General features: G+C 42.7%; 1 protein-coding gene across 4 annotated transcripts in view; it reads right to left on the reverse strand.

Moving 5' to 3' along the window:
- The window catches only part of PSPC1 (paraspeckle component 1), an 85,097-nt gene that overhangs the window by 11,183 nt on the left and 48,053 nt on the right, over window positions 1-25,861 (reverse strand). The window contains exons 7-10 of one of the 4 annotated variants that reach the window (XR_005455218.1): window positions 5,292-5,377; window positions 3,212-3,286; window positions 2,528-2,592; window positions 1,087-1,214 (exon numbers count right to left, since the gene is read on the reverse strand). Coding sequence is in view for 3 of the 4 variants with exons in the window: in XM_038761966.1 (XP_038617894.1) it covers window positions 14,428-14,502 (75 nt within the window). In the remaining variant the exon portion in view is untranslated. Of the gene's footprint in view, window positions 1-1,086; window positions 1,215-2,527; window positions 2,593-3,211; window positions 3,287-5,291; window positions 5,378-14,411; window positions 14,503-18,685; window positions 18,757-23,722; window positions 24,098-25,861 lie in introns of those variants that run through there. The other 3 variants (XM_038761966.1, XM_038761968.1, XM_038761967.1) reach the window with 3 other exon arrangements.

Raw genomic sequence — 25,861 nt, forward strand, 5'->3', positions numbered from 1 at the left:
GCTCTTCCCACTACACCACACCGCTTCCCTCAGTTAGATGTGTTCTCTTAATAAAGCTCTACAAGAGAAGTTTCTTCACTATCAAAATACTGTCAGTTTTCATGAAACATTTCAATTTTCTGGAGTGTCACCATTTAAATAATAATAGCTCCACCACCTGCTTTCAAAAGGCTTATTGGTCCTGCTTTTAGGCTAGAAATTTATATAAGTATCTAGCAACTGAATACCTGTCCTGCTTGCTATTACTGCGTCTACTGCCAACATTTTCTGAATCTCAGGACTATTATAAGGAGTCAGGAGAAAACATGAAACTCTAATATATTGTAGCAGTATTGGAAGACAGATGAGTGACTGTCTAAAAGTTAATGTAAAACGCAAATGAAAAGTTCAGGTACTAACAGCAGATATAATCAATCAATGGTATTGGAGTGCTTACTGTATGCAGATGACTGTACTACACAACTGGCTGAGTACAACACAATGGAGTTGGTAGACACAGTCCCCAATCACCAGGAACTTATAGTCTGGAGAGGGAGACAGACAGTAAAGCAAATTACAGGTATGTAAATAAGTGGTGGGTGTGAATAGCAAGTGCTTAATGTTCATGTAGCTCCAAGTGCACAGCTCATGCAGGAGGAAGATAGGGAAATTTAGGAGTTTAGTGTGGGGCGGCACTCTTGGAGTTGTGACTTTGAATTTGAACCAGGGGAAGAGTGGTGGTCTGTCATATGAAGGGGGAGTTCCGGGCAAGGGTTCACCCCTGAGATAGATGAGTTTGGTGTGGTGAAAGGAGTGAAGCATGAGGACTGGGCTATACTAGGAAATCAGCAAGGGAAGATAAGGGGGTGAGCTGAGTGCCTTACAGAGGAGTTTGCGTGGGGAAATACGAACTGAACGTTCTTTTAGCAAAAATCACCCACCAGGCCGGCAGCAAAGTGAAGTGAGGACTATAGGTGGGGAGACACAGAAGGCTGATGAGGTTTCTCAAAGGTCTGATACAAGTGCTTGGATTAGCGTAGTGTCAGTTTGGAAGGAGAGGAAAGGGTGGATTTTAGTAACATAGTAATTATGGTATTAAATGCTTACTGAATGCCAGCCACTGGGTTCGAGATAGAAGGTAGTCTCCGTGCTTCAGTTCACATCACTTCCATTCTTTTGTAGAACAAGGTTATTAAACGCAGAGTCAACTGGTGAGACGTCTTGCTGGGCTAGGGCTTCAATACATAAAACAGATGCATTTCACACATTTCTGTGGGAGATAACTGAATGGGAGTTACTGCTATGTGATGTTCAGAAAGGAGAACCTGGGTTATTTGGGGATTAGAGGGTAAAATAGGCACCCGTTCAAATTTATGCATTATTACGATCAATAACAATAATAGTACGTGTTAGCCCTTACTGGTGTAGATACAAGCAAGTCGGGTTGGACACAGTCCCAATCCCCATTTTACAGATGAAGTAACTGAGGCACAGAAGCAAAGTGACTTGCCCAAGGTCACACAGCAAATTGTGGAGCCAGGAGTAGAACCCCTGATCTCCTCCATCCACTACGCCATGCTGCTTCTGTTTCAGAGGAACTAGGAGACTAAATCTGATATTCAGTCAGTTAAGTCTCACTGGATTGGCTGATAGCCAAGAACAATACTGCGTCTAAACTCAGAAAGATGTATTCTGTAGAATTTACCTTCTGATGAGGCCACTGACAAGGGAATATGTTCAAAAAGCTGCAGACTTCTTTCATTTGTTTGGCATGTCAGTGCAGTGCTCACTAAATAGCTTACACGTGGAAAGCAGCTGTGATTGACCTCACACCTTACATGCTGCAACAGACAGACCTACTCTCAGACAAAAATCATCCTTTGTGTTTTGCATTTTATTTGATCTGATTTTGTTTTCCACTATACCTCACATATCACCTTCCTAGACTGCACTAGAAAACGTCTGCAAACAGGGCTAATTTTTCATGGACCTGAGGTGAGGGGTACCAGGGGTGGTATTTCTTTGGCGTGCCAATGGCAGACACCACAATTAGTTCCCAAAAGTAATCTCCCCACCACCCCCCCACAACCCAAGGAAGAGATGCTCACAGTGGACAACAATAATCAAGCTAAACTTGTTAATACAGCAAACAATGAAGGATGCTACATATTTTTAGAGGTGTAATTATAGATGTTATTTACATGTTCTGGTTGAGAATTATTTTATATTGAAATAAACCCAACATGTTCTTTAACTTCATCCAGGATTGAGTGGTAAGTACGAGTATCTATTATAATTTTCTGTTCTTGAACATTAGGTCCCACCTAAGCTCAACTGTTTTCCAGGGCATCCAAGTTTCACTGAGAGAGATAGCTTTCCACGTCCAACGTCCCCTTCACAAACCAGCATTTAAGTACAAACTACTGCCTCCTAGGTCCTGGGGAAAGCTTTATTTTGCTAAGGCAATATAGAATATACATTTTTTTTTCCCCTGGGAGAAATGACCTCTTAAGTGCTGCTGTAAAATAACACTTATTTGCTCACAGACCCATCTGGAAGCAAGCAGTTGTCTCCGGGTCTGGGTTCCCCACACACGAATCCCAGCTTTCCAGTCTGCAAAAGACAAGAACAATATAACCTTCAAGCACCTGAAGAGGCATCTCAGCCAATACGCATCTTTATATTATAGTGCATTTTCAGGTGAATTTTTTAGATCTTGGGAACACATTTTTACAGAAGCCAAAAAGGATGATTTCACCCGGGTGAATGGGACTGTCAAAAATAGTCTTTAAAGGCTTTTCTTTTTCCATTCTGTTCCTCAAATTTATACATTGCATCTCAACACCTTCATTTTGTATGAGGAAGCAGCAGCAAACACAATTCAAAGAAATCACTTAAGACTCGGTGGGGGGACAAGGAGGGCAGGATTTCTGTATTTTACTGCAATCATCAAGTCAGGTGCTGGAACAATACACTCAGACTGTTTTCTTTTTTCAGATAAAAGAAACCAAACTCTTCAAAGGAAGGAAGAAAAATAAGGCTGCCTCAACTGACTTTGTGCCTTAAAGGCAAAAAGCTATATACTAAGCAGCAACAGTATTTTGTAGCTACACAGAAGGGTGGAGTAGTTTAAAACGGACAAACTGTCTCGACCACAGACCCCAGTGCATACACACCCTGAATTAGGCCAAATCCACCCAAGAGGAAGGGAAAGGTCATTTTCAGTACAGACCTAGGTTTCCCTGGGAGTGGTAGGAAGGGCAGGAGCTTAGCTCATTCCTGTGGAAGGGTCCATCCGTCTTCCTGCCTGCAGAAGAAAGGCAAAGGAAATGTTTCCTGCGACCTGAAAAACACTAATCTCCAACCCCCTCTAGACTGTAAGCCTTTTGGGGGCAGGGAATGTGTCTTATATTGCACTGTACTCTCCCCAACACTTAGTACAGTGCTGGTACATGGTAAGCAGTCAATAAATACAATTGACTGATTGCTTAACCTGGCCAAACAAACAAATTCAATGCAGGGATTATCATTTAAATCTTGATTCAATACCTACTTCTCTTAATTGTTCATTTTCTTCTGAAACTTCCCCTGGGAGTTCAGCCCCTGTGGGCAGGAATCACATCTTCCAACTCTTGTACTGCATTTTCCAAGCTCTTCGTACCAAACAAAGTGCTCAATAAACACCCCTGGTTGACAGAAACCCTCTGTCTTTTAACTCACACTCCAACTGCTGAAGTTTCTCATACAAAATTTCCAGGATCCACCCCTTCCGCTACTTTTCTACACGCTAAATGGATCATCAAATTACATCTAGGCCGATGAGGGGAGGAGAGACAGGGGCAGAATTATTTTGTTAGTGAAATGATCCAAGTGGTAGAGTGAAGTATGGAGTGAGGAGAGGCTGGAGGCAGGGAACTTGGGAACAGCCTACCCTAAGTGCCTGAATCAGTGTGGTAGCAATCTGGATGGAGCAGAAGGGTTGAATTCTGTAGTTTTGGATATAAAAATCAACCAGATATAGTAACTGAATCTGGTCTGAAGGACAAAGAAGAGCCAAGGTTGGGGGCTTGTGAGACATGGAGGAGAGAGTTGGGGAGGACAGAGTTTGTGAGGGAAGGTGTTGAGTTTGACATGTTGGCAAGGTACTTCGCGTTACCCTTTTTGACCCCTTAGCTCACCCCTGCCTCCTGCCTAGGATTTCCTCCTTCTATATATCCCATTAATCAGCACTCCCACTTTCAAAGCCCTACTGCTCTCTCATCCAGGAAGCCTTCCCTGACTAAACTCTCATCCCCACCTCTCAACTGCTTCACCCATGAACTTAGTACCACCTACTAAGCAGTTGGGCACTCACTGCACTCCCAGCACCCTTGATTACTTCCCCTACCTGTAATTCCTTTTAGGGTCTCCCCTGCTAAACTGTCTGTACATTTGCCTTGCCATCTTAGTCTACTGTACTCTTTCACACAGTACAGTACTTGCAGAGTATGCACTCAATATCACTGAGTCAATGGTATTGAATGCTTACTAAGTGCAGGGCCCTGTATTAAGCACTTGGAGCACAACACAACAGCTGGTAGACAAATTTCCTTCTCACAATAAGCTTACACATTACTAAAATTAATTGACATGTGGATAGTGGCTTGAAGTGGCAAGCAACCATTGGTATGGATTACAGTGGCATGCATTTATGTGCACTCCTAAAGGCCATGGCTTGTCTTTTCCATGGAAATAGAGAAAAGCCATCAATATGGGCATTTCTTTGCAACCTGGTAGTTGTGTTCCTGCAAGGCTATCTATCCACCTTCCACTAGGCCCTGCTGCTCTTCCCTGAAACCTCAAGCCTGTCGATGTGGTGACTAAAACTGGCACTATCCAAGAGGCTGGCATTCAAGAATGGAGCTTCCCTTGCTGAATAAGGAAGCTCTCTCCCGCTGCCCATTACTGAATGCTTTAATTGCTTCCCCCTGCCTATGATTTATTTTAGTGCCTGTCTCCCAATCAATCATATTTATTGAGCACTTACTGTGTCCAGAAAACTGGACTAAGCACATGGGAAAATACAACAGAGTTGGTAGACACCTGTACTCCCCCAAGCCCTGGATAAATACCATGGATCGATCGATTGATTCAGAGAACAAAACTAACCCGAAACACAAAATACAAATTCCTCCTCTAACTAACCTACCTACAGTGTCACTTTAGTTCCCCGTTTAGGAAATGAAAAATCCTGAAATGAATCATATAACTCTTCAACAACGAGAAGATGTGGTAGAAAGCTTCTGAGGGAAGGCAAACAGACAAAACCCTACCTGAAAATCAAACTTGATTTCCGGGCTCCTATCCCACCTTCGGGAAAGTTTTACTCCCTTCATCTCCATTTTTCTATTTTAACACCCTAGAAAGGAAACGAAACAAAGTTAGCCTGCTGTGAAACGGTTCAACGGATCATAAAACAATCTGTTACTTAAAACTCCTAACTTAGCAAAGAAACCAATGCGGACTGGACCGTAACAGTAAAGTAGTACACCACATATATTTATACAATTGTGATACTCTCCCAAGTTGTCTTCTCCCCTGGAAAATAATCCTGATTTGCAGCCACCGAATTTCTCACTTGCGTTTCTGCTTTCCTCTAGTCTTTCCACCTGTTCCCCACTCATACGGCTGCCCCCTGAGAGGAATAACAACTGGCCCCAGGGAAAGCAGCTTCTGTAGGAAGGCAGGGCTGGCCAGCTGGCTGGGCCAACAGCCTGGAACTGAGGGCACTGCGGCTGAGTCCTGGACCTTTACAACACTCTGCTTAGAAACTTGTGGACCATTACAGACTCCTCGGTGTGTAAAACTCTGGGGAGAGGCCATGGGATCTCAAACATCACACCATTATCGCCACCTACAAGGAGTAAGACCTGGAGGCAACCCGCTAATCTCCTTTGCTGGTGAAATCCTCGCTACGGTCCCGGCCTCGCCAGTTACGACTGCCTGCTTCCAGGATCATAATGAACTTTCAAAGCTCAGACCACGGACCACAATGGACGCTAGAAATAGACGAAGAGAAAAGCATTAAACCTGGCAGTGGACACGTGAGGGGCAAACACAAAGGGTTGGTTTGGATCTGGGTGGAGGTGGGCACGGCTGGCTGGGACGGAGTTAGGGATGCCCGTTTGGATTTGTTCCCCATTGTGTGTGGTGTACACAGGTTGTAAAACAGGTTCTGTCTCAACCAATTTATTCTATGTGGCCTTGCTGGCAGAAACAAGAAGGGACCTGGACACTGGGACTGAAATCCCCTTCTGATCACCCAGGAAGCCCATCGCATTCAACGGGCTATGAGCATTTTCTAAGGTCCTAGAGATGATCATTCAAGAGTTGTTTGCTATAGGCACATGACAAGGCTCATCAGCTTGGCATCGAAACCCTACAAGCAACGAACCAAAGGTCTTCATGGGCGGCATGGAATTTAACACCATTACAAAATTTGGTTCTGTGGCAGCAAAAATAGGCTGGGAAATTAAAAAAAAAAAAACCCAATCTAATGGCCAACTCCGTTACACTGTCCTCTCCCAAGTGCTCAGTACAGTGCTCTGTCCACAGTAAGCACTCAATAAATGCCAATGATTGCTAAAGGCCAATTCCCACTTTGGGAGATACTCAGAATGTGGGAGCAACATGGCAAGAGGCTTCAGAGCGAAATGGAAGTCTAGAGTTGTACCACTGACTAACCTCCTCCATGGTGGAGAGACCACAACTGGCCTCCCTGCCCGCCCGCCACCATCACCATAAGCGCTTAGTACAGTGCTCTGCACACAGTAAGCGCTCAGTAAATACGATTGATGATGATCACCGCAGCCGACGCCCGGAGCGGTGCCCACAGACTCATTCAATATCAAGTACAAGGGCAGGCTCACAAACCTATCAATCAATCGATGGTATTTATTAGTCTCCTGGCATTGAAGCCAAGTTCTCCTCAAAACCAATTCAGTCTGGCAGGACTTACAAGGAGAATGGCCTACAGCTACTATATGCTCAGGGAAAAGAGGAAAGATGTCGTAAAACACAGTCCTAGGAAATGTGGCATCACAATGAAAGCTGGACCAGCTGGAGGAAGGAAGGGCTCAATAACAATAATATCAGCAACAAGATGATGACAATGGCATTTGCTAAGCAAGTACTATGGGTCAAGCACTGTTCTAAGAGCTGGGGTAGATATGAGTTAATCCCACTGGACACTGTCCCTATCCTACATGGGGCTCATAGCCTAAGTAGCGGGGAAAACAGATACTGAGCCCTCCCGCCCCCCTTTACAGGTGAGGGAACTGAGGGACCGAGAACTAAAGTGACTTGCTCAAGGTCACCCAGCAGGCAATTGGCAGGGCTGGGATTTGGCCCCCAAGTTCTCTCCATTCTACAGTATGCTCCCCAACATGCTCTCTGTTCCCGGTGGTCAATGAAGTGCTCAATCAATAATGTTGAAAGTGGCAGGATCTTAATTGACATAATCAAAAAAAGCAAATAACATGGTGGGCAAATCTCTGCATAAGCATGACTCAGAACTGCATTCTCCACACTCACATCCATAGGCAAAGTGCACTGCTGGCGACTTCAGCATTTTTGTGTAGGAGGTGAGTGGTACTGGGGTGGTGAGTGGTACTAAGCGCTTAGTACAGTGCTCTACACACAGTAAGCGCTCAATAAATACGATTGATGATGATGATGATGATACTGGGGGTGGAGGGGGAGAGAGTGTGTGTGTGTGTGTGTGTGTGTGTGTGTAGAAATCAACTACACCTTCTTATTGCACATTGAAACCTGCTTCTGACGACCCTGCCACTTCCACAGAAACAACCTTCTTTATTAACCAATGTTGCAAACTACTTGAAAACACTTCAGAAGTCACACATCCTAAAAAGGCACTTATAAAATGGCCTCTGGACCGATAAATGGTACAAGTGTTGGAGCAACTGCCCAATGCTGCTCCCACAGTCCTGTGTGAGCATGACTCCAAGAGGGAGTGGTGACCATCACATTTTCCTCCAATCATCCCATGGCATGATACAGGTGGGACCACGAAACAGGATTAAGGGAAAAGAAAACCCAATAAGGCACCACATCCTGCAAAGGGATCCAAGGCCCAAATGTTCCCTGGTCAAGGGACTGTGATATTCAGTTGTATTTACATGGCAGGTGGCAAATTCCAAGGGGCAGGAGATGTGGTATCTGGGGCAACAGGGAGGGAAGCCTTCACCCCTCCTTTCTGCTGACTTCCTCAGCTCCACTGTGGCTTACACATGGTAAACCGAGCTGGGAGTGAAGGCAGAGCACAGACAGAGAAAGGGGGCAGGGAGTCGGAGATATGCACAGGGCTACCTGGTGGAGCAAGGAAAGGACAAGAAGCAATTGCAGAGATTGAAACCAACTAATTGAGGTAGAAATTGGGGGGAAAGCCCAGGGAAATCCAGAGTATTTCTTTTCCATGATTTATATTCCAAAATCCTTCTGGTCATTTCCCAAATTGTAAGATTTTGTGATGCTTCTATTTAAATCATGCAATTGGTTGAAGTAGAAAGGGCCACAAAAATGAAATTGGGAAATTCCTGGAAAACCCTGTCACATAAGAGTACGGTTTAATAGGCCGCGTTTTAATAGGAAATGAAAGACCACAATGTTAAATGGCCAAACAACTTTCTAGAAGTGGACTTACCTGACTTCTCGCATCCCATTTCCCTCTCCGAGCTCCTCACACATACTTAGAAAAATAGTAAGATGAATGTGAAAATTTCAAATGAACGATGGCACCTCCAACTTCCAGCTTCCAGTCATAGTGGAGGCAGCCAGAAATCCCTGGGACCAGATACATATCCACGACTGGGGAAGCAGTGTTCTCTCCTGCTCTTTCTGAAACTCCACAAGCAGGACTTCCCCCTCATCAATCGTATTTCATCAATTGTATTTATTGAGCGCTTACTATGTGCAGAGCACTGTACTAAGCGCTTGGGAAGTACAAATTGGCAACATATAGAGACAGTCCCTACCCAACAGTGGGCTCACAGTCTAAAAGGGGGCGACAGAGAACAAAACCAAACATACTAACAAAATAAAATAAATAGAATAGATATGTACAAGTAAAATAAATAGAGTAATAAATATGTACAAACATATATACATCTATACAGGTGCTGTGGGGAAGGGAAGGAGGTAAGATGGGGGGGATGGAGAGGGGGACGAGGGGGAGAGGAAGGAAGGGGCTCAGTCCGGGAAGGCCTCCTCAGTCTGGGAACCACAGCCTCAACCGTGATCACGTAGAACCACTTCACAAGTCTGCGAACCCCAGGATGTGTGGCTACAGAAATCAGAGCTGCAACTCTGAACCTGGAAATCACCGCAGTTTGGGAGCTGGCTCATGGCCTCCCAGCAGGGAAAAGCAGTGTGGCCTAGTAGAGAGAGCATAGGTCTGGGAGTTAAAGAACCTGAGTTCTAATCCCAGCTCTGCCATGTCTGCTGTATGCCCTTGGGCACGTCACTTAATTCCCCCGGGCCTCAATTCCCTCACATGCGAAAACGGGGGTTAGGTCTGTGAGCCCCAAGTGAGCCGTGGACTGTGTCCAACCTGGTTGTTTTCTATCTCCCCAGTGCTTAATACAATGCCTGGCATAAAGTAAGCACTTAATGAATACCTCCCACTTAGGCTGTGAACCCCGTGTGGGACAAGCACTGTGTCCAACCCAATTATCTTGTATCTACCCCAGTCCTTAGTACAGTCCTGGAAATTGTCAGCGCTTCACAAATATAATTAAAAAATAAGCAAGCAACACACACACACATCCCATGTCCCCCCCTCCCCCCTGCCACAAACCACCAAAAAACCCAGAAGCTTGCTATCCCAGCTTCTACTTTAATGTATCAGACAACAGTTTGCTAAGAGCAGAAACCCCCAGAAATCCTCTTAAATTCCTTGGGGACAGTTATGGTAGGGGAGCACTTATCTATGAATAGTCTAGAATCAAATTTCTACTTTAACCAGCAATGTACTTGGACCAAAACCAAAAGCCTTGGTAAAATCAAGTAAACTACATAATTCTCTTTTACCTGACCTGAAATGTCAACTACCCTAGAGCATTTACAAATCAATCAATCAATGGTACTTATTGAGCACTCACTGTATGCGGAGCACTGTACTAAGTGCTTGGGAGAGTACAATATAACGGAGTTGATAGACTTCTTTCCTGCCCACAAGTTTACAGTCTAAAGAGTTGAAAACATGCCCCATTCTGCCTCCAGGATGCTTGCACATTACCTGGAGAATCTCCTCGCCCTCCACCTCTTCTGCTGCTTATCAAGATGTGCCAGTTACTGTTACAGAACAGAAATTCCCAGAGCCTCTCTTCATCTTATATTCTCTCTCATATATCCTTTTGAACTCTCAGTGGTAAGTTAACACTAAAAGAAATTCATTCATTCATTTGTTCATATTTATTGAGCACTTACTGTATGCAGAGCACTGTACCACGTGTTTGGGGAATACAAATTGGCAACATATATAGACCGTCCCTCAACAAAGGGCTCTCCCTTCAGGTGTCTTGCTGAATTCTCCAGTCGAGCAGTTTTGCAGAGCCACAGACTGCAGCTAATCTCTCGCTCCCACTCTAGCTGGTTCTGGCTGCATTGCTGCCCCTGCTCCTGCCAAGGCCTGATTTTAGAAAGGATAGACCATCACTCCACACCCTTGCTGCTTCCCATTACCATCAGGAAGTACCCTTCCCACCGCTTCTGGTCGGCTGTGATTCGGGGCAAAGCTCGCACTGTTGTTACTCCTGGAGCTACCTCAAATACCTACTAGGAGGATAAAAGTTGGGCCATGACTGGGAGGGGCCTATGAAGTTAAGGGCCCAGCTTTGACCTTTGATCCTGCCAGTCCAGAAGTGCTAATTCCCATAAATTAATCAATCAATCAATCGTATTTATTGAGCACTTACTATGTGCAAAGCACTGTACTAAGCGCTTGGGAAGTACAAATTGGCAACACATAGAGACAGTCCCTACCCAACAGTGGGCTCACAGTCTAAAAGTAGTTTTAAACTACTTACTTACTTAAAACTAATGAAAAATTAGTTTTCATCCATCTTCTACTCTGCTAGTTTTTCACCGCCTGATCGAGGGGTCGTGTGCTGCTGAACTCAGGGTTCTGTGAAAGGTAGTAATGTCCGGTTTTGGCATCACATCTTTCCCTCATCCCCTGATGGCAGCTGCATTAACATCTAGCCGCCTCTCTTGAGTCTTTGAATTACTGCCCGGATCTCCTTTCCTGCTTTTATTTTCTCACCTTACTCCCACACTCCTGGACATCTTCTTGGTACCTCAGCGGTTATCTGCCCCAATTTCCGCTCTTGTGTTCTTCTAGGTGTTGTGGTACTTTGTTAAGCCAAGACAGTACAGTCCAGCTCTTCCCACGTCTTCCCCTCCTTTCTTGGTGGGATTTTTGTATATACTGTGTATAGTGTATAGTAGTCTCATCGCAACTCTCCAGCTTTTATAGAAAAGTGTGCCAAGTACAGCCTCCTTCCTCAGGAAGATTGACACTCGGTTTCCTAGGCTGTTAAAAATCAGCTTTGATCTAATTAATTCTCTCGATCTTTCATGGAAACCCAAACCCATGGATCTGTATCTGGCCCCAGGGACACCTGGCCATCTCCGAAATGCCTGGAAGCTGTAAACTATATTAGGTGCCATCACTTATTGGAAATGTTCACATTCGTCTACCTACTTTTCCAAACATTTGTGAGGAGCTGAAAGGGCATGGGGATGAGAAAAATCAGCTATGTCCATTTCAAGAATGTTGTTTGGAATTTGAACATTAACTATGGGTAGGTTCCCTAGGGGGTACCTTTGATTTTTGCCAGCAAGTAGGAAACAACAAAATTCACCACTCTATTGGCTTCATCAGACCACTACGTCAGGAGAGTAGTTCCAAAATGCAAGAAAAAGTTCAGGTATTGTGCCGTCTAGGATGGCTTGGCAGTAGATTTCTGGTTGGTAAAAGTTTTCCTTCACCACAAGTTTTACACCTTGGAGTTCTTGCAAGCGTGCTCAAAAAGGCCAAGCAGTTTCTTTGTAAGAATGGCTACTCTAAGCTCTTAAGGCATTCTGCTTTTTTTTTTACTTCTTCACCTTCACTCAGAGGATTACTACCACTGTTGATGGCTTTCCTCTGCTCTCTGGAATAGGAACAACTAAACATTCGTAGAGCATGACTTCCATTCTACCAACCAATCCCCAAATAGTATATGAGTTCAGGGCACTAGACTCTTAAACCTTGCTTCTCTCTTTGGGACAAACTGCATAATATCCTTTAGTCTCTTCATTGACCTTAGGTACATATTGTGATTTACTGACACTAATGTCTGTCCCCCCCACTCTAGTCTGAAAGCTCCCTGTAGGCAGGGAGTGAGTCTATAAACTCTGTGGTATTGTACTTTCATAAGTGGGTACTTAATGCAGTACTCTGCACAGAGTGACTAGTGCCTGTCACAAAAAACTGAGGATACTCTCCTTGAGGACACACAGAGCAACTAAAGCTACTGTGAAAAAGATTTCACAAACAGGTTGCTACTGACTGTTTTACAAGTGAAAAAGTGCACATTTGCCATAGTTTTCCACTGAGCACCTCCAAATGACATTAAACTCACCACCACTCTATAGAGGGGTAGGAAACATGTGAAAAACAGCTTCAAACACTCTAGGGAGGTGTCCTCCAAGGTGAAACACGAATACTGATAGAGACTGAGCAACCCTATTCATTTGTATCATTAGCAGTAAAGGGCAAAGGTGTTCTAGGAATAGCTCTCCAGTTAAACAGCTAAGTGAAACAGCAGGAAAAAAGGGAAACAGAAGAGCATTACAATATTTACACAAAGTATTTACTTCTTTACAAGGGACTGATTAAATGACCCTAAAACTATCGCAACCTTAATTTTACATGACGTACAAAATGTCAGCTCAACAGAGAAGCACCCACCAAATCTACACTTGTTCACTGACTACTACCCCAGAGAAAGTCATCCTCAGTACCCGAAACAACCATGATCGAAAGTGTCAGAGGGACTCTATAAATTCTATGAAGCACTTGGCTCAGTCTGTAGGAGCCTATTTGCTCTGGTCCTCAACAAGCGGGCACTATCAATTGTGTCCAAAAAATAAACTCACACCTGAGAGGAGATAAACTCTATAGACATAAAAACGACTGGAGTGTTCGGTAGGGAGAAATGGCAAGATGAAAGACTCTGTATATCAATTTATTATAACTATAATTGTGGTACTTACCACACACCCTTACTATGTGCCAGGCACTGTACTAAACACTGGGGTAGATACAAGTAAATTGGGTTGGACACAGCCCAGTCCCTGTCCCACAAGGGACTCACAGTCTTAAGCTCCATTTTACAGATGAGGTAACTAAGGCACAGAGAAATTAAGTGACTTGCCCAAGGCCACACAGCAAAGGGCAGACCCGGGAGGCCCATGCTCTGTCCACTAGGCCAAGCTGCTTCTCTTATGATTACTTGATCATCAATATACGGCATCGTATCTATCAGTATACTGCAGTACATTACTGCTCAATTCAAGTAACATCTTTATACACAGTACACACAGATGCAAAGTACATGTAGTAAGTCCAATTACGCTAGCCAAGTTTAGGAATCAAATAAATAAAAATCAAAATGTCTTTAAATTGATGAATTGTAGGAGTCACTGCAAGGACATACGAATTTCCTCTCCAGCTACAACACTTCTTTATAAATATGAAATTCACAGATTCCTACAGGTATAATTCTGTAAATTCACATTAATGAAAAACCCGCTGAAAGTTCCCCAGATTTGAGAAACTCAAGGGTGCAATTATGTAAGATTAAAAAAGTGAACCCAGCTAATAAAGACAGCATATATTTTGTGACTGGAAAAAAAGCACTGTTAACAGAACCTAAGAAGATGCTGGGCACCTACAATAAGGCTTGAATTTGGCTTTCTTTATTCACTGGACAGAACCCTGGAACTTGCTACCCTTGAGACTGAGAACCCTTGGCACATGTGGCTCTACAATCACCTCTGTTCCTTTAACAAATTCCCCCACTGTCTCAGAGTACCTCTTGCAATCCCCATGTGACATTTACATTTGAATTATTACCACTCAGGAAATTTTACATGTAATTACTTGGAACGACAAAGGGCCCCTCTTTCCATTAATGTAGAATTGACTGGTACTCCCATCCTGAAGGTCATCTCAGGCCCTGCTTGGAAGAAGTGAGAAGCGCTTAGTACAGTGCTCTGCACACAGGAAGCGCTCAATAAATACGATTGATTGATTGAGAAGAGGCAGAGACCTAAAGAAACCCTCCATTCCAAAGAGGAAAACTTTATCAGATCAGCAGCAGCGAGAAAGTCAGAGGCCGGCAATCACCCAATGGACCTGTCCCTCTGCGTTCTGGGGCTCCAAGCTGCCGGAGGGGAGTGATTCTTCTGTCCAGACCACTGTGGGAGATCACCAACCAATGCAATGCGTGAGGTGAAAGGAAGAAAGGTGTTACACACTTAGATTTCTGCTTTATATTGGCCCTCTCTCCTCCCACAACAGCAACAACCAAGAATTGGCAAGGTTTGCACGCATGCACCCCCGCCCCCCCCAACATCTTCCTAAGGGAACACAATCCCTCCACAAAGTTACCCCTCAGGGGAGGCAGAGCCCAACCCCCCTGGAAGACAGGGCAGCACCCATTCATCCATGCCTCTGTCTCCCAGAATGACTCTCCTCCGCCAATCCTCGGAGGGAAACCCCTCCTCCAGCAGCATCTCCAAAGAAAAAGGCCACCAGGACGTTGGTGTTAGGTGCTACACCATGTGACCACTGTTGCAGTCCCTACGGACCGACCGCCTTTAGCCGACTTAAATCTATTAAAACCCTGATCTTACGTGGCTGAAAAATTAGACACTATTTCATGGTATATTGCCATGAATTACACATAAACTGAACATTGTGCGTGATTTACAGCCAGTCACAAATGACCACTTTCATGACTAAAAATCAAGCTGCTCAAATTACTCCCTAAAATGACCAATAACCATGGTTGGAAGAACACAGGAATTACGTGCCCGGGCCCTGTGCAACCTTCTTCATAGGACACTGAGGGCAATAAAAACATGTTTTTTTTATGGCACAATATCTCACACACAACTGAAAGAAATGGCACACATTTAGAAACAGATAGGTACCACCCCCTCCAAAATACCCCCAGTGAATACAATTTAGTTTTCTGGCTTTCCCTGACTGTAAAAGAGACAGTAGTCATGGAAAAGAGATGTTTGTTGAAATACACAGAAGAGCAACTACTAGTAATGGAAATACGATCTTACAAGCAGTATTAGGACAGACCCGTAGATTAGAAAGAAATATTCCCACTCGCTAAGTCACGTTGCGAGGAGAGGATGAAGGGAAACGTATTGTAATATGCACTAAATCATACCTGGGAAATCAGCTTTTCCTTCATTTCATGGCCAAACCAAAATCCACTTTAACTGCTGAACTTGCCTCATCTGGTAAAACACTCCTTAAAACTTGGCAGTTATCAAAATTCAACATGTTGAATATGAGATTTTTATTATTACAGTAGCAAGCAGTTCATGGTTGTAAGCAAAATAAAAACATTGTGGCTCATGGATGTTATATGGGGGAAATTATTCTAAAAGGGCAGTATATAAAGGAAAATTAAAATCTGATTCCTCAAGAAAATTAAATGGGTTTGTGAGGAAAATTAACGGTAACTAAATATAATAATAATAATAATGTTGGCATTTGTTAAGCACTGTTCTAAGCACTTGGGGGATACAAAGTGATCAGGTTGTACCACGTGGGGCTCACAGTCTTAATCCCCATTTTACAGATGAGGTAACTTAGGCTAAGAGAAGTTAAGTGACTTGCCCAAGGTTACACAGCAGACATGTGGCGGAGCCGGAATTCAAACCCATGACCTCTGACTCCAAAGCCCGTGCTCTTTCCACTGAGCCACGCTGCTTCTCTAATTCTAAAGGTGGCCCTTACCCTAATTACACTGCATTAAAAGAATTGAAAATCAAAATTGTCAATTACAATGGAACTAGACAATTATTCCGGACAATTTTTAGTTTGAAAAGTGACCAAAATAGATGCATAAATCAGAATGACTTGCCAGGGATTGAAACCTGACACATAGTTTGGGCTGTCCCTTCACTTGACTACTCCAAATGATGTCAAGCCATTTATTTCTACCTTCTAGAATCTTACAAGAGAATTTCAAAATGCCTACGGGAACATTTTCCCTTCTTGGGACTTGCAGAAAAGCACACCACGGTTCGCTCCAGACTTTGGGAAAGTATGTTTGATTGTGACTCAGTCCCTGGGAACCCCCTCCAAGAGGACCACCTCTTGGGCGTGGAAAAATCTTACCTCTCCAGCCCTTGCCGTGCAGGGGTCCCCGCTCTAACGCTCGCTCTTCATTTAGCGTTCTCTCACGACAGCTCTGTGAAGTTTCACTGCGGGGAGGCCTTAAAGCGTGCTCTCACTCTCACTTGGCAGAAACGCTCTGCTTTGGCAATGCATCATCATCATCAATCGTATTTATTGAGCGCTTACTATGTGCAGAGCACTGTACTAAGCGCTTGGAGCTTTACCTTGACTAAACCACCTCCTTCTTCCACTCAGTGTCTCCTTTCCCACCCCCTCAAACCTATGATGCATTTTGACTCGGAACAGAGATTAAAATTCCACTTCAACGGCAGTTTGTTTTTGCCTTAGCAGAAGATAATAATAGATCTTTACTATGTTAGCACAAAGTACTTTTTTGCTGGATATGCACGCTAACCCTCTCATGTGTACACATAAAAATATCCCAATTCGCGGCCTTATTGGTACAGAGTTACTTTACTATTCGATCATGTACCTGTATTTTGATTTATTCTTCCCAATCACTTTTTTTCAATATATAATGTTCTAGTCCATTTTTTGCATCTTGGGAGGGCATTAATTTACATTACATTGTTTCCTGTGGAAAATTAAATTTTACTTAGCACTTTCTTGTTTGATACTCTGTGAGCCCTATGTGGGACAGGAACTGTGTCCAACCCAATTACCTTGTATCTACCTAAGTGCATAGTACAGTGCCTGGCACATAGTAAGTGCTTAACAAATGCCACAATTATTAAAGCATAGCTTCCCATAGGAAATAATGTACGGGGCCATAATGCATTCCCAAGATCTGAAACACTGACCCAAATAATATGAATCTATTTGAAAAGTGATAGACAACCCAATACACTTAGTTATATGCTCAAATAGCATCTCCACAGAAAGGGAACCACCTCTCAGTTCAGTGTGAGCCCACTGTTGGGTAGGGACCATCTCTATATGTTGCCAACTTGTACTTCCCAAGTGCTTAGTACAGTGCTCTGCACACAGTAAGCACTCAATAAATACAATTGATTGATTGATTTGTTCATGGAATCCAGTACAAGAGCTATCCAGGAGACCCTGGCTATCAAGCTCATTTCTAGACTGTCAGCTCGTCATGGGCAGGAAACATGACCGTTAATTCTGTTGTACTCTCCCAAGCACTTAGTACAGGGCTCTGCACACAGTAAGCGCTCAATAAATACGCCTGACTAATTAAGCAGGCAGGCAAAGGGTCAGTTGCATGCTCGCTCTCTCTCTCTCCATGGAACAATAACATCAACAATACAAATCAATCTTTGACTTACCTTGGTAGCAGCAAACAAAATTGCTATTTTACAGGGCTACTTTCAACCACATTAATAAAATAATTGAGTAGTCTCCCAACAGATTGTAATGCCAATGTGAAACATCAGTATTTAGTAGGTGAAAACAGTCAAAGAGCGCAAATATATTTTAATCCTCTTTTAAAAATCAAGGTCTGAAAAAAATATTCCAATTTAAAATATGTACTTCTCACTAAGAAGTCCCTGAGGTGGTACTGTTAAGTGCTGGTCAAGTATGCTCCATAACACATTAGTGAATCAAAGTCTATTTCAGAAGTGTAATTTAGGACCCTTTGGAAAGAGTTCCTTAAACATACAAAGCCCGTTTTCTTTCCTACCGGGCAATCTTTGACTCCACACTTTCCTGCAAGGCTTTAAACACTTACAAAAAAGATCATTTTACCTGCTTAGTCCAAATTACGATATAAATTAAATGGTGCTGAAATCTGATACACTAAAACGTGGCTGTAGACTCCATGAGGGCAGGGACCACATCTTCTCGATATTACCTAAAATCCTCACCGCACATTCAATACCCTGCATGCAGCAGGTTTTCCAGAAATAATTTTTGTTGCTCTCACCTTCTCTTGGGTCTGCTTAAGAAATTCACTTTACGCTTTAATAGAAAAGCACAACCAAAAAAAATATTTATTTATAAGTCAATGTTCGGTAGTCAAAAATAATCACCACTCTTTTGTAAAAACTTGCGGGTGCACTTACATGACCACTTATACTGGCCCACCCAAGCTTGCTTGCATTCTTCATCAGTATAATTAAAGCAGGAATTAACAGGTTTAACCATTCATCCAATTGGTACCAAACATGTTGCAAATCATAACCAAGTCCAGTTCTCATTATCTAAAGAATCATTTTTTTTTCCCTTGGACTGTTCAGCTGCATCAAATATCCTTGACTTTGATGTTTCAGTCAGCACCGAATTAAGTCTGCTAGCAGCTCTTGCTGTCCCATCCGTTGAAACCCCTAAGGTCACAGGTCCCGAGAAAGCCAGTTAGCTGAATATTCGCCCCCATTTTCTCATCATTTCAAACAAAACACCAAGAAAGTAAATTCAAAATTCATGCAGGACAATTTCATATCTGTTTGGATTGAGAGTCTCAGATTTTTAGTCCACCTTTGATTAACAGGTCAAGCATAATAAATGAATACCCAACCCAACTTCCCTAGCTAGAAAACAAGCCTAGCTAAACTCTTTCTACATCTGTTTTGCATTTTCTTCGGCGGGGTGGGTTGGGAGGTAGTCACTAAATTATGTGTGTCTTTAAAGCAGGCATCACACGAACGCCTCAATATGATGAGCACGCATTAGAAAGCCAAACATTTTAGGACAATAAATAACATGAACAATGATGGTGGTACCATCTTGGCACTTTTACATATATCAATTGACAGAGTGATTCAAAAAGGTGGGGATAGATATAATTATGCCACTTACAGGTGAGGAAACAAGGACACAGACACTAAAAAAGGGTTTACTCAAAGTCAAGGTCAGTGGCAGAACTTAACCCTCTGGATCTGAGTTAAAAACTCCATTGGATTTCCCCTCCTCTATTTTGTTTGTTTTGGAAGGGTATTTACCAAGTGCTTACTATGTGCCAGGCACTCTACTAAGCGCTGGGATAGACACAAGCTAATAATCAGGTTGGACTGTCTCTGTCCCACACGGGGCTCACAATCTTAATCCCCATTTTACAGATGAGGTAACTGAGGCACAGAGAAGTGAAGCGACTTACCCAAGGCCACACAGTAGACAAGTGGCGGACCCAGGTCCTTCTGGATCCCAGGCTCATGCTCTATCTACTAGGTCACGGCACTTCTTGTTCGTTTTTCTCATCCTCAAACAGGTGAAAAGGTGGCTGATCTTATTCAAATTTTCTACTACTAAATCTGCCAAGTTTCCACAAGTCACAGAAAACTTCAAGTACAACTTTGATCTACTGAATGAATCACATAGGGTACGGGTGGCTGTACCCCCGGGCAGGGCATTTCACACTCGTTGGCCACTTCCCTGTGGCCAGTAAAAGAAAGGGAGAGGAGAAGGAGAAGAGCTAAGGCTAATAGTGCTCTGTACAGTTAGGGACGGGGGATTAACGCAGAGAAGCAGCGTGGCTTGTACATATCTATTCTATTTATTTTATTTTGTAAGTATGTTTGGTTTTGTTCTGTCTCCCCCTTTTAGACTGTGAGCCCACTGTTGGGTAGGGACTGTCTCTATATGTTGCCAACTTGTACTTCCCAAGCGCTTAGTACAGTGCTCTGCACACAGTAAGCACTCAATAAATACGATTGATGATGATGATGATGCATGGGTTCTAATCCCGGTTCTGCCACTTATCGGCTGTGTGAGTTTGGGTAAGTCACTTAACTTCTCTGTGCCTGTTCTCTCATCTGTAAAATGGGAATTAAGACTGTGAGCCCCACGTGGGACAACCTGATCACCTTGTATGCCCCCCCAGCGCTTAGAACAGTGCTTTGCACATAGTAAGCACTTAACAAATACCATTATTATTATTGTTGTTATTATTATTATTATTATTATTATTATCCTGCAAAAATGACCCCAGCTAAACAACTTCCTTTCCGATCCCTCTGTGATTGGACAGGAAAAGTGTCTGTTTACTGTTCCATAGTACTCTCCCAAGCACTTAGTTCACTGTTTAGCACACAGTAAGCACTCAATAAACCGAACTGAAGGAATGTATGAGTGAAGGAATGATTAAAGCCCAAATTCAATCACTCACTGGATAAGGACACTGACTGGTATTTAGCATGACAGAGCTGTACAGAATTGAAGGAATGTATAAGTGAATGAATGATTAAAGCCCAAATTCAATCACTCACTGGATAAGGACACTGACTGGTATTTAGCATGACAGAGCTGTACCATATTTACATTGCTAGCGCATATTTACACTGCTCTTTGATCACTAAAACAGATTTATTGCTTATCACTGCACTGTTACACGAATATTGTTTTGGTCATTTTTTGAATCTCACATGGTGTTTGTTTTACGTGGAAGGCAGCAAGGCTTAGTGGAAGGCACTCCTACTGGGAGGCAGATCTGAGTTTTAATCTCAGCTCTGCCGCGTACATGCTATGTGATACTGCAAAAGGGGGTTAAAATACCTCCCTTCCCTCTTCAGACTGGACCGGGACTGAGCACAACCTAATTATCCTGTCTCTATCCCAAGATTTAGGGATATTTACTTTATTTTGTTAGTATGTTTGGTTTTGTTCTCTGTCTCCCCCTTTTAGACTGTGAGCCCACTGTTGGGTAGGGACTGTCTCTATATGTTGCCAACCTGTACTTCCCAAGCGCTTAGTACAGTGCTCTGCACACAGTAAGCGCTCAATACGATTGATTGATTGATTTAGCACATCACCTAGGTCACAGTAAGCGCTCAATAAATACGATTAAGTGATTGATTGATGTAGCACATCACCTAGGTCACAGTAAGCACAGGATACCATTATTATTACCATTATTTTTATATCCACTGAGAAACTGCTTCTGATCCCGGCTCTGCCACTTGTCTGCTGTGTGACTTCAGAAAAGCCACTTCACTTCTCTGTGTCTCTACCTCACCAGTAAAATGGGGATTGAGAACTGTGAGCCCCATGTGGGACTGGGACAGTGTCCAACCCAGTTTGCTTGTCTCCACCTGAGCGCTTAGTACAGTGCCTGGCACACAGGAAGCACTGAAATACCACAGTTGTTATTATTATTACTTTGGGAAACTAATTAAGAGAATTAAGTGAGGATGTAGAAATATCATAGAAAAGCAATAAATGTCTACAAGTGGGATCAACAAAACAAGGGGAAAATTTCACCTTGGGCAAAGGGAAAGATGAAACCAATACATATTTATTCAGTGTATTTAAAGTTGAGCACAGAAATAAAATCTTCAACTATAGGTAAACTCAATGACATTCTCATTTCCATGATTAACAAGAGAAACCCTAATACTACAATTGAAACGTTCAAACAAGAATTCTAATTTCAACAACAATGGCTTTGGGAGGTAGACTTTTTATCCACAAAAAAAAAACCCAAATCACATCACTTCATCTGCTTAGGTCTTTAAATAATCAAACATAATCAAACATAGCACTGTATAAGAAAAAGTATAAGGTCTAACACTGCCCTCAAAGAGCTTACATTCTAATGGGTAAGACAGGTTACACTTGTCTCAGACTACATTCCTGCCCCCATTAGCATGTGCCCAGTAAGACTAGACTGGCACTAGCAGGGATGAGAGGGCACCAGCGACACGACACAAACCACTGTCAGAATAATCCAGTCCTTTGTGTGGGTTCTCAGTCTTTATGACGGAACCAAGGTTCTTCTGACATTTTTGACAGGAGATTCCCTATCAAGACAAGCTGACGTAATTTAGCAGACTAATATTCCAGTTTGAACATTTACTCTGAGATCAAAACTTCAAAACATCTCCCCAGATCTCCAGTTTCTTGTCCCATTGTTCAGCCTTCCCATCCATTAAGCCATTGCGGTCATTCCCAGCTGTTAGGTGTGAATGCAAACCTCCCACCCTTCTCCTCCATGAAATGGGTTGCTGCTCCATTTTAGGTACGGACCTCTTCTCCCACGTTCAGACTCTGCTACGCTAGTCCACGGGGGCGTTGGCTGTCTTCGTATTCTAGCCGGCCAGCCCTCATCCTTAAATTTTAGTTCTTGAGGTTCTGCTTTTTGATGTCAGCCTTCATCCTTAAGTCCTATTCGTTGTGGTTTTGTGCTCTGACGTCGGCCCTCCGATTACACCACTTCACAGCGTACAGCACATCCCCTTGGTTCTGCAGCTTGTTTTTTATTTCACCCTCCAAGATAACTCCACCCCACCACAAAATCTGTTCCTCCACCCTAACATTGTTCAAAACAGAACATCTGTTCTTCCCCCAGAATTAGCTTGGTTCGAAACAAGTTCCCAGGGACATGAATTTGAATCCTAGTTCTGGCCAAACTACTTATCTTCCTCTATTACTGGACAGCAACTATCTTCCTCTATTACCTACTGGACAGCACCCCGTGCTGTCATTCACTTAAATGATCTGTTATTTGTGATGTTTCGGCAGATAAAGTGAGGAATGACGACCCCACCTCTAGCTTACTGTATCTTTTATTCGCATGTAATTACCTGATCCTGTGCATCTTGAAAATATTATCTACCTACATGCTACTTTGGACAGTGCCATCTGTTCATGAGTTTTAGAGTTATTTCTCTTTGACTTCTGTTGTGCAGCTCCCAGGACATAACTGGGGGAGCCTTTCTGACAAACACGTAGTCACCAACCAGAGGCCCACAAATCTCACTTGGTAGTTGTAATATAAATGAGGAAGGTTACCAGAGCACTTAGGGCAGATCAAAAGAGTAAGTCTCTGCAGGCCAGGGAAGAATGTTTCACAGTATTAGATTACTCTTTTTCTAAGGTCGTTTTTATGACTCAGACCATTCAAAAGCTGAGGTTGGTGCTTGCAGAGGTTAAAAGAAAGTGTACGCTATGGCCAGTTACTCAGTGCAGAGCTCTCTCCATTAACATTTTGCAAGAACTGTGTCCAAGTGCACTAAGGACCACCTTTGAGCATTTACACAATTATGCTTTACAGCAATATCCCACATAAGCTTTATTATTGTAACCCATAAAAATGTTATCAAACTTTTCCCTATATACCTTCTCATCCACTCACCACAATGCTACCAGATTTTTAACAGCAGAAACATAACGCTTAGAGACAAGGAACAGACACCAAAACCTAGGAGAAAGTTAAGGATAATGAAGGAAACCAAAAAATTTAGTTCAGACAATAGGGCTCTTACAAATAATAAATGGTTTAATCAATGGTATTTATTGAGCGCTTACCATATGCAGAGCACTGTACTAAGCACTTGGGAGAGTACAATACAATAGAACTTGCAGACACGTTCCCTGCCCACACGAGCGTTCACATTTATTCAAATTCTCAATAGAGACCCCTAAAAGGTAACTGAGTCAAGAATTTATGCAATGATTTCAAAAAACTGACTCAATCTTTAAGAGTCAGGGTCTCGAGAAGGTCAAGCAGCAACCAAACTTAGTGGCTCTCAAATAATATGGATGGCTGTTTACAGGCCTAATAATATGGGTGGCTCTGGGTGTACAATACAAATTTTCTTTTGGAAAGCAAGCTCATATATGCTTCTTTACAAGTTTCAGAAAAATATGAAATTAAACATTTTGTTGGTTGATAAATGATTAATGCATCAATTTTGCTTGGTCTCTGCCACTGCCTCCAACGGACACGCTTTGCTGTAGAGGAAAAAGTACAAAAACACTCACAAAAGCTACACAGGTAACTTCTCATTAAGGAATTAAAACAAAAACCCAAAACACTGTGTTTAAAATATGAAGAAAACTGATTCTGGATAATGCCTGGGATGATCCTATCTGATACACATTCTACCGGCCTATTTGGAAGATGAGTCTAGAAAACTGAGCCGCCATGCATGACTTTACATTGACATGCAACTCGAATGACCCCATATTCCACTCTGTGTTCTTGAGAAGTCTAGAGGAGTTACAAAACAGAGCATTAATTATTCTAGAACTTATTTTTGAGATGCAAATATGGGCTTTATTTTTATGTGGTTTTGTTTTCAAGTCCAATTTTAATAATAATAATACCAATAAGAATAGTAATAGTAATATTTATTAAGTACTTACTATGTGCCAAGCACTGGGGTAGATAGAAAACAATTAGAAAACAATGATAATAATACCAATAAGAATAGCAACAGTAGTATTTATTAAGTACTTACTATGTGCCAAGCACTGGGGTAGATAGAAAACAATTAGGTCACACACAGGTCCCTGGTCCCTTACGGGGTTCACAGTCTACACAAGAGGGAGAATGGGTATTTAATCCCCATTTTACAGATGAACACACTCAGGCGCAGAAGTTAAGTGACGGCCAGGGTCACACATCAGGCAAGTGGCAGCAGGATTAGAACCCAGATCCTCCAACCCCCAGGTCTGTGCACTTTCTGCGAGGTCATGCTGCTTCCTTGGCTGCCCTGCTACTCTACAAGAAATTAATAGACGAGAGTAGAAAAGAAGATCTCAGAATAGAGACCTGGTGAGTGGTAAGAGAAGAAAGTCTGGCTTCATCACAGAGGGTGCTTCTTCCCTCACTGGAATATAACTATGATTCTTGGCCTTTTTCATTGCTCTGCACCACTAAGAACGGCCCCTCACCCCTACTACTTTATCAAGCTGCCCATTTGGTTTCCTCCCAGGACTTCCACGAGACTCACTGGAGCGGAGAGGGGGAAGGTCTCTCAGACAAAAATAAACCAGAGTTCGTGGCTACATTTCCCTCCACCAGATTTTGGAAACTCTGCGACCGGTCTCCAAAAACTCGCTTGGAACTCCCCAAGACCACTGGTATAAGTTAAAATAAGGACTTTCTCAGTCCAGGAGACCATCCTGAACAAGGTAGTGATATTTTACATTCGGAGCAAATTCTTCATACCATTATCTTACATTTATTATATACACTTCCTTAAATTAAAATCACGGTAAAAATCTAGATTTTGAAACGAAGTAAAATGGTAAAAGACCTCCCCCCATCCCTCCCACCACAAAATCCCTCTTAATTTGGGAGAGGAAAATGAAGGGAGGTTAAGATCCTGACCTAGATAAATTCCAAACTGTTACGATAATTTAGTGTTCAGTTTTAACCTGCTTTCAAATCCAAAAAATTAATATAAACTCAGATAATGAAGGGCATAAAATAAAAAATGCTAAAAAGGGGTGGGGGGGTGGGGGGCAATTCCCCACAGGCCATTTCATTATTACAATTAAAAAGCTGAGGAGGAAAAAAGTTCAGATTTAGACCTTTTAATTCAATATGCATAACAGAATGGAATTAGAACTAGTGAGGTTTTACCACATCCCAACAACAGGGTGAGACCACTTGTAGTACAGTAAAGAGGAAACTATTTCACAAAGCAATAAGTTCTTTACAAACAATACTGTTCCTGACCATTTGTTTAACAAAAAAGGAAAAAAAGT

The sequence above is a fragment of the Tachyglossus aculeatus genome, chromosome 20 (genome assembly GCF_015852505.1).
Source record: "Tachyglossus aculeatus isolate mTacAcu1 chromosome 20, mTacAcu1.pri, whole genome shotgun sequence".
NCBI lineage: Eukaryota > Metazoa > Chordata > Mammalia > Monotremata > Tachyglossidae > Tachyglossus > Tachyglossus aculeatus.